The following is an 8,355-nucleotide window of genomic DNA, read 5'->3' on the forward strand; positions in this document are numbered from 1 at the left end:
TGGGGCTGTCGTTGGGCAACATGGACTTTCAACTCCCTCCTCACCCCGTGGCGTCAAAACGATAACAAGAACGGGGAGCAAAAATCCCAGTGAATGACCTACAGAGAGCTGAGACCATAGTAACAAAGGCTACTATCAGTTACACAATGCGCCGCCAGGGACTCAAATCATGCACTGCCAGACGTGTCCCCCTGCTGAAGAAAGTACATGTCCAGGCCCGTCTGCGGTTCGCTAGAGAGCATTTGGATGATCCAGAAGAGGACTGGGAGAATGAGTTATGGTCAGATGAAACCAAAATAGAACTTTTTGGTAGAAACACAGGTTCTCGTGTTTGGAGGAAAAAGAATACTGAATTGCACCTTACCCACTGTGAAGCATGGGGGTGGAAACCTCATGCTTTGGGGCTGTTTTTCTGCAAAGGGATTAGGACGACTGATCTGTGTGAAGGAAAGAATAATTGGGGCCATGTATCGAGAGATTTTGAGTGAAAATCTTCCATCAGGAAGGGCATTGAAGATGAGACGTGGCTGGGTCTTTTAGCATGACAATGATCCCAAACACACAGCCAGGGCAACAAAGGAGTGGCCTCGTAAGAAGCATTTCAAGGTCCTGGAGTGGCCTAGCCAGTTTCCAGGTCTCAACCCCATAGAAAATCTGCGAGGGAGTTGAAAGTCCGTGTTGCCCAACGACAGCCCCAAAACATCACTGCTCTAGAGGAGATCTGAATGGAGGAATGTGCCAAAATACCAGCAACAGTGTGTGAAAAGCTTGTGAAGAGTTACAGAAAACGCTTGGCATCCGTTATTGCCAACAAAGGGTCCATAACAAAGTTTTGAGATGGACTTTTGGTATTGACCAAATACTTCTTTTCCACCATGATTTGCAAATAAATTCTTTAAAAATCAAACAATGTGATTTTCTGCTTTTTTTTTTCTCTCCACATTCTGTCTCTCATGGTTGAGGTTTAACCATGTTGACAATTACAGGCCTCTCTAATATTTTCAAGTGGGAGAACTTGCACAATTAGTGGTTGACGAAATACTTATTTGCCCCACTGTAAATGCCTCTTACCAAGTAATTTTGTATTTGAAAATATAGTTGGCGCATTAAAGTATTTAAAAAAATATATATATATATTTGATGTGAGTTGCCTCTTGGATTTTCAACACAAATACAGTTTGAGTGTGTAGTTGTACAGTAAATAAACAAAAATCAGTATCAAACTGATATGAATAAACCCTATCATGAATTTGTCACGTTTGTAGGCAGGCTAACATCTAAAGCGGTCATAGTCCAGTGCATGTCTCGTTAAATTAATTGGGAACATTATTGAGGGGTTTTGCTTAGGTCTGACATGTGAGTGATGACTGAAGTGGGACTGCATTCAAATCTAGCTAGCAGCTTGATAAATGCAAAACTCTCCTTAGATTTTAATATGGAAACGAGCATTGCTATGAATTTCAGGTCTACTTCATAGAAAATGTATATACTGTCCATTGCACATGTGGTTGGTTGTTGACCTACATATGTCTTTTATTAACTGTTGTTCATCTAACCAACTAGCACCTATATCTGCAGAAAGACCAGCTAAACCTGCAGAATGTGGACATCTCGTCCCTGAGGGAGAGTTTGCAAGTGGAGCAGCAGCGCTACAGACAGCTGTGGGATGACCGAGAGACTGTAGTGACCCGTCTACACACTCAAATCAGACAGCTACAGCAAGGGCGAGATGACTACTACACAAAGAACCAAGAGCTCCATGTACATGTTGTTATACAGATGAGAGCCGTTGAAATTAGAACTTTGAGAATTCTTGACCAATTCTTCATTTTGTGCTTCTGTAGAGCAAGTTACAAGAGTGTCTGAAAAGGATAGGTGAATTGGAGGCAGAGCTTCAGGGGTCAAATAACAGAGTCTGTCAAACTGGGCACCTGCTCAAACAGATGACCGTCAAGGTAAACATTTGCAGTGTGTTGTTGAATGCCGCTGACATCACGTATATGATATGTTTGTGTTAGAACTCCCACCTATCAGCATTTGCATGCAGTTTCCTTGTTTTTCCAGGGACATGTTTAGGATGCAGGAAATCATCATAAAAAGAAAGTAAAGCAAAAAGTTTCCTTTGTTGCTCAATTGTAAACTAATACACAAGTCCCGAGCTGAATTTTTTTTAAGTCAATGATGTAGTATTGCCATTTTTTTAATACCAATCTTTGGGAGGCAGAAAAAATATTTTAAAATACCTAATATAGCTATACAATATATTTTGCATTTGTTGTGTTTTGGGTATGTGCTAATTTCTGTTATTCAAACTAAAGGATGTCGAAAGAATGTAAAGCAGTTCACATGGTCACTGAATGGTATGAATAAGACAAAACTATTAATCACAGTTGTCTAAAATTATTGATGCTGTAAGCATTTTGATAAAAGAATACCACCAACATGCTATTCAGACACATTGGAAGCCTTAAATTGTGGGGTTAATGAAGGATGTCTCATTTTAAAATTAGCTTTCCTTCTACCAGCAGACACTCAATGATGGTGTGTTTCATAGCTCTTAAGATCGGGTTGCATTCACCAATACAACCAATGTCTTTTGACACAATTAGTGTTTAATTTTTGTTCTATATATTTTTTTTTAATCTCATGCATTCTTCAGTTAAGCAACAGTGAGAGCACTCAGCAGCAAATGAGCATCCTGAACAAACAGCTGCTTCTCCTTGGAGAGGCACATAAACTGTCCATGCAGGAACTGCAGTATGTTGGTGCAGATAATACCAAGGTATAAAGGAGAAGTGTCGTGGATAATTACTACAAGGCATTGATTGCTGTCATTTATTTCCTACCTCGCACATTTCCTTTGCTGTGTAGCGACCCATCACCAAGGAGGCTCGGATGCTGCAAATGTCCTACAGGAAGGAGATGGAAGCCCTGAGACAGAACCTGCTGGTTCAGGGTCAAAAACTTGAGGCAGCACACCAGAGAGCCGCTGAGTTGGAGACCCTCCTCTCCAAGAAGGAACACCTCATTGCAGAACAGAAGAAGTTTCTTGAAGATGTCAAATGTCAAGCAAAGTAAGTGTCAGTTTACTTAAAATCTAAATCTACACATAAAATTCTAAAATCATTAAATGCATTTTCGCAAGTCCGCCATCTTTCTGCATAATTTATTTACCATCTTTTGATTTTTATTTTGTATATATATATATATTTTTTTGTATTATTTTGATTTTGTATTAGTTCATCTCATTGCTCTTAAACTGTGTTATGTCTTCTGTATTTTTTCATCAGGGCAGAGCTGCAGGCCTCAGATGGCCGGTATCAGACTCAGAAGAGAATCACCCAACTACTGCAGACTGAAATCTTGCAGCTTTACAGCAAAGTGGAGATGGAGTGTCTAGGAAGTAGTACCTGCCTGCCACCAGGAGTTAAATCTGACCGACACGTGCCAGCTGACTCTAGGTTTGGGAGTGTTGTTCATTACAACGAAGCATACTCTAATAGACCACCTACGTAAGCCCATATACTTATAATTCACAAGAGATGCAAGTATTTTTAATCAGAATTTAAGAGATCTTGTGACTCAGGAGGAAATTAATTTTTCAGTGGTTAAAACCGATTTGGGTTTCAAGCTAAATACATACACAAATAGAGATACATAAAGCCTGTGTACTGATCAACTTGCATATTTTAAATCAAAGCAATTTTCTGGTTTGAATCCTTATTTAAAACCCTTTTGTTTAAAGTTAAATTTTCTCCTCTCCAGCATCCTAGTGCCAGATGGGCCAAGTAAAACATGCAACGATGAGGAGGGGGACAAAAGACCACCACACGACTCACTTTGCGGCAACGGCAGCACTTTATCACCAGGGCAACTAAATGCAAGCAACTCTTCCAAAACCTCTGTCAACGGTAGGAAGGAGTCGGGCCCATCTTTAAAAGTGGACTCCCCCCTCTCCTGTCCGCACACCAACCTGCTTGCAACTCTGACACCCTCTGATGCACCACTTACTGTGGGCTCCTACCCCAGTGCCAAGAGTTTCCTTGGCATGAGAGCACGCGAGCTGTTTCGCAACAAAAGCGAGAGTCAATGTGGCGGCGGCGATGAGGAGGAAGAAGAGGAGCATCTGCAGCCGCCACATCTCGCCGGCCTTGCACAAAGCCTCAAGACTGAGCTGTGCACAGAGCTGGGCTCCGTTGCCCACCCCACCCCTAGGTTGGCTGCTCCGATCATCGTAGCCACCAAGGATTCCTCCGAGCCCGTGCAGCAGGCCCCGAGTCAGGAAAACTTTCCCAGGAAGATAGGCCGTAGCTCGTTGGGGACGGGCCGCCCCCGACAGCAACAGCTAAAGATCATGGACTACAATGAAACGCATCATGAGCACAGTTAAGGGACACAACTGAACCGGGAAGACCGAAGCTAATGTCTGCAAAGATTTACAAATCAGTCAAAGAGTATTGTGTCAGCCTCTCTTTGAAAATCAGTATTATTTGTTCCATTCCTCTGAGTGGACAACAGGATTTATTTAAAAAAAAAAAAAAAAATCTATCGAGACATGTAGACAAAACTTTGTTTCGGCACTGGTGATACTGAACATGAATGTGGTTATGACCAGGATGCTTTAAGACAGGGGTCCCCAAACTTTTTTCAGTGAGGGCCGCATAACCCTTCCCTTCTCTGATGAGGGCCCGGGGTCAGTTTGTAACAGAAAGTGTGACGATTGCAGGAGTGCCTAAATGTAAAAATTTAGGCACCATTGTTTTTCAGAAAGCCACAATCAAATAACCCTTTCTGGATTCTTCACGCAACAAAAGTAAATGAAATAAAAGATAATATAATATAATAGAATAGAATAATAGATAATAATAACACTATTAATTAAATGGATAATAACCAAATAACCCTCTCTGGGTTCTTCACAGAAAAAAGCCAAGAAATAAATTACCCTTTGGGGGGGGGGGGGGGGGGGGGGGAGGGAATCCCTCCACCCCCCGCCCAAATTTTTTTGTTTTTTTTTTTTGTTTTGTTTAGGGGGCCGGACCAAATGTGGCTGCGGGCTGGAGTTTGGGGACCCCTGCTTTAAGATAACATGAGCAGAATGTGTGCAGAAAATTTAACTTTTGTTAGACCCTCGGGAGTGGAATTCCACACTGCGCAAATTTTAATTTTCCCTCTTGGAGGCCTCTTTGCTTTTAGTTGAGCTGGGTGTTAAAACCTGCTTAGCTCTTGTCACCACATCCTCTTGTACATGGAAAACAATTGGATTTAAAGTATGAGCTTTGCAGATTACCTTGATTGTGCCATCTGTTAACATGTTTTTTTCCCCACAAAGATTTTTTTTTTCTTGTTAAAAGATAATTACTTTTTCTTCAAGAAAACCTGACCATATCATCGTTGGGAATCAATCATAATTTCATGAATGATTACAATGAGTTTTGTGTTCAAAATCTGTCTGAAAGTGTGTTTGTTCGCACTTGTGTGTAAGGAACATATTCATTCTTCGATATCCTGAAGACTGCAAAATTAAAAATGTATGAGATTAAGAAACATAACTATTTATGCATTTTATAGATATACAGCACCACATTCTTAATTATTTTTATTTAAACAGTTGTGAAGGATGCAAGTATAAATCCGAATGAGATGACGGCTTTTCCCTTCATGTCTTCTTTAACTACATTCATAAACCTCCTCTTTGGTTGTGTAATATGGTTGCCAGGAATTTTTACTGTGACAAAATTAACACTCCTCTCAGCAGAAGTGTTTTTCCCCCTTAGATTGGTACCAAATTGCTCTCTGTACCTGCTTCATCAATACTCAGTCCTCTTTCTAAATCCTGTTGTCCACCAAGGTCTCCTACTGTCATGTCCTTCTGCTGCGCTATCTAAAGCATGTTCAATGATCCACTTAAATGCCAACCGTAGTAATTACAGCAACCTAAGACGGAAGGTACAATCTGCACAAACTAAAGAAACCAGGACTCTTGAATAGATGAAATGGCAAAAATGGAAGTTCTTAAAGCTTGTGTTTAACTGTGAACAATAAAGGTCGTCTTCGATGTTTTGCACAACAGTGAGTGTTTTGCTCTTTTGCCCCTTGAATGTGTATCAAATATACTGTATATTCTGCCATCAGGTACATATATTTTAGTAATGCGTCTATCCGTCTGATCCCTGCTAAGTGGTTGAAAGTTTGGGTTTTCTTGATTGGGTGTGGGCTAACCACATGATACAGTAGGCCTATGTATGAACTAACGGCAACAACAACCGTTGGATTAACAATTGCACCTATTCAACTCAGCAGCATGATTTTGGAAGGAATCAGGAATACCCGGAGAGAAAAATAGCCCCCATACAAACCTATCAGCCCTAAATTTGAACTCTAAACCCGGTTACGTACACCATCAACTCGGCCTTCACAGTTCAAATGATCGGAAATCTGGCTGATTGAACCAATTTTTAGAGGATCGGAATCGAGTGACTAGGATCGGGTTTTCGCTTAAAAAAATATATTTACGTTTTTCTGCCTCATGCTCATACAGCCTCTCGCACTCACTGCTGCGGCTTTTCTTGGTCAGCAGTTTAGTAGCTCAAAGGCGCAAATGTGTCAATCATCGTCTAGCTTGTTACACACTAGCGGTGGTGTGCTATGGCAACTCATTGTGTAAGTGAGAGGCTGTTCTCAGCAGCATGAGCGGATTTGAGTGGAATCACTCAATGAAGCATTTGAACCCCTTCAGACCTGCATTTTTTTCTGCTAGGCAAAAAAAAAATCTTTGCTGATTTTTACTCAAACACCTGAAGAAAGTGCAATTTTTTGGTCGGGGATATTTCATGCTTTTATTGGTTATTTTTTGTGTTCATGTGTTTTTAATGAGAAATGAGCACTTTACGATATACTTTTTGAAGTTGCGTTTGGTCAATCAGCCATTTTCAAAGAGCCAAAAATAACAAAGGGTAAATTTTCATCTAATCATCTCTCAGAAGTGGCAATAGTGTATTTATTGGTTTAGGGACACAAATGCGTCATGTCCTTCAGCAGCTTGCTAACGTATGAAGGGGTTAATAAAGACAAGATTAAAAAAAAAAAATTATTACGTGATTCTCATTTAAGAATAATTCACATTATGAAGGCGGCACGGTGGGACAATAACATGTTTAAACCTTTGTTTAAAAAAAAAAAAAAAAAAAAAGAAAACTTTGGGTAACGAATCGGGACACGGTATCAGCATATTCCCAAAATCAGGGGACTCGGACTTGGGTGCAAAAATCCCTCTCTCTAATACATATTTTAAAGATGTCCTGATTGCATGTTTTTGCACCCCGGTCCGAGTCACCTGATTTTATGCATACACATGTGGATAAATATATGTATATGGAGAGGGATGCTGAGGACATCATCAACATCACGAAAATGGCCCCGAAAGATAAACTGCTTAGTGAATGTCTCAGGCAGCAGACCCCATTAGAGTGCAGGAGAGAAAGAGCAAACAACCTGGACGCACAAGCCCCTAGATGGATTGTACCACCGACAAGTTGAAGAAGTGGCTAACTTTAAGAATCCCTAACAGTCGCTGGAATATGCTGAACTGACAGACAGCACAGAGGCCATAAGAAAGCCCGCTCGTCTCATCAGACCATAGAACATGGTTTCAGTAATCCATGTGCTTTATTGACATGTCTTCAGCAAACTGTTTGCGTGCTTTATTGCTTACAGTCTTCAGAATAGGCTTCCTCCTGGGGTGACAGCCATGCACACCAATTTGATGTACAGTGCAGCGTATGGTCTGAGAACTAACAGGCTGACCCCCCCACCTCTTCAATCTCTGCAGCAATTCTGACAGCACTCCTGTAACGAGTCACATTACATTTTGGGGGGAAAATGACAAGCAGTACTCAATTTGAACATTTAGGGATGTACGTAGTTTCTATGGGGCGTACTCACTTTTGTTGCCAGGTTTGGATATTAATGGCTATATTTTGAGTTATTTTGAGAGGGAAATAAATTAACTCTATTATATAAGCTGCACACAGACTACTTTTCATTGTGTCAAAGTGTCATTTTGTCAATGTTGTCCCATGAAAAGATATACTTAAATATCTGCAGAAATGCGAGGGGTGTACTCACTTTTGTGATACACTGTATATGTGTGTGTGTGTGCCACTGTTGATTTGTGTTTTTTACTTTGTGTTTTCCCTAACTCTTCAGATAAAATTTCTATTAACAACAGGGATTTGTATTTTTCCAAATTTTTAAGTTTAAGACAATTTATTTTGCACATTTAAAGCCATAAATGTTCTGCATTGTGACTGTGCAGTCTTTACTTTCTTAGAGGGATGCATTGACACAATACAA

At 40.5% G+C, this 8,355-nt stretch overlaps 1 protein-coding gene across 2 annotated transcripts in view; it reads left to right on the plus strand.

Moving 5' to 3' along the window:
- tsc1b (TSC complex subunit 1b) overlaps nucleotides 1-6,463 on the plus strand; it is a 34,749-nt gene extending 28,286 nt beyond the window's left edge. Inside the window, exons 17-22 of one of the 2 annotated variants that reach the window (XM_057819377.1) lie at nucleotides 1,579-1,761; nucleotides 1,845-1,955; nucleotides 2,660-2,782; nucleotides 2,872-3,074; nucleotides 3,291-3,512; nucleotides 3,766-6,463. In XM_057819377.1, the coding sequence (XP_057675360.1) occupies nucleotides 1,579-1,761; nucleotides 1,845-1,955; nucleotides 2,660-2,782; nucleotides 2,872-3,074; nucleotides 3,291-3,512; nucleotides 3,766-4,390 (1,467 nt within the window). In that variant the 3' untranslated portion in view covers nucleotides 4,391-6,463. The remainder of the gene's footprint in view (nucleotides 1-1,578; nucleotides 1,762-1,844; nucleotides 1,956-2,659; nucleotides 2,783-2,871; nucleotides 3,075-3,290; nucleotides 3,513-3,765) is intronic. The other variant, XM_057819378.1, reaches the window with a different exon arrangement.
- Nucleotides 6,464-8,355: the final 1,892 nt, after the last annotated feature.

Source organism: Corythoichthys intestinalis, chromosome 17 (genome assembly GCF_030265065.1).
Source record: "Corythoichthys intestinalis isolate RoL2023-P3 chromosome 17, ASM3026506v1, whole genome shotgun sequence".
Lineage (NCBI taxonomy): Eukaryota > Metazoa > Chordata > Actinopteri > Syngnathiformes > Syngnathidae > Corythoichthys > Corythoichthys intestinalis.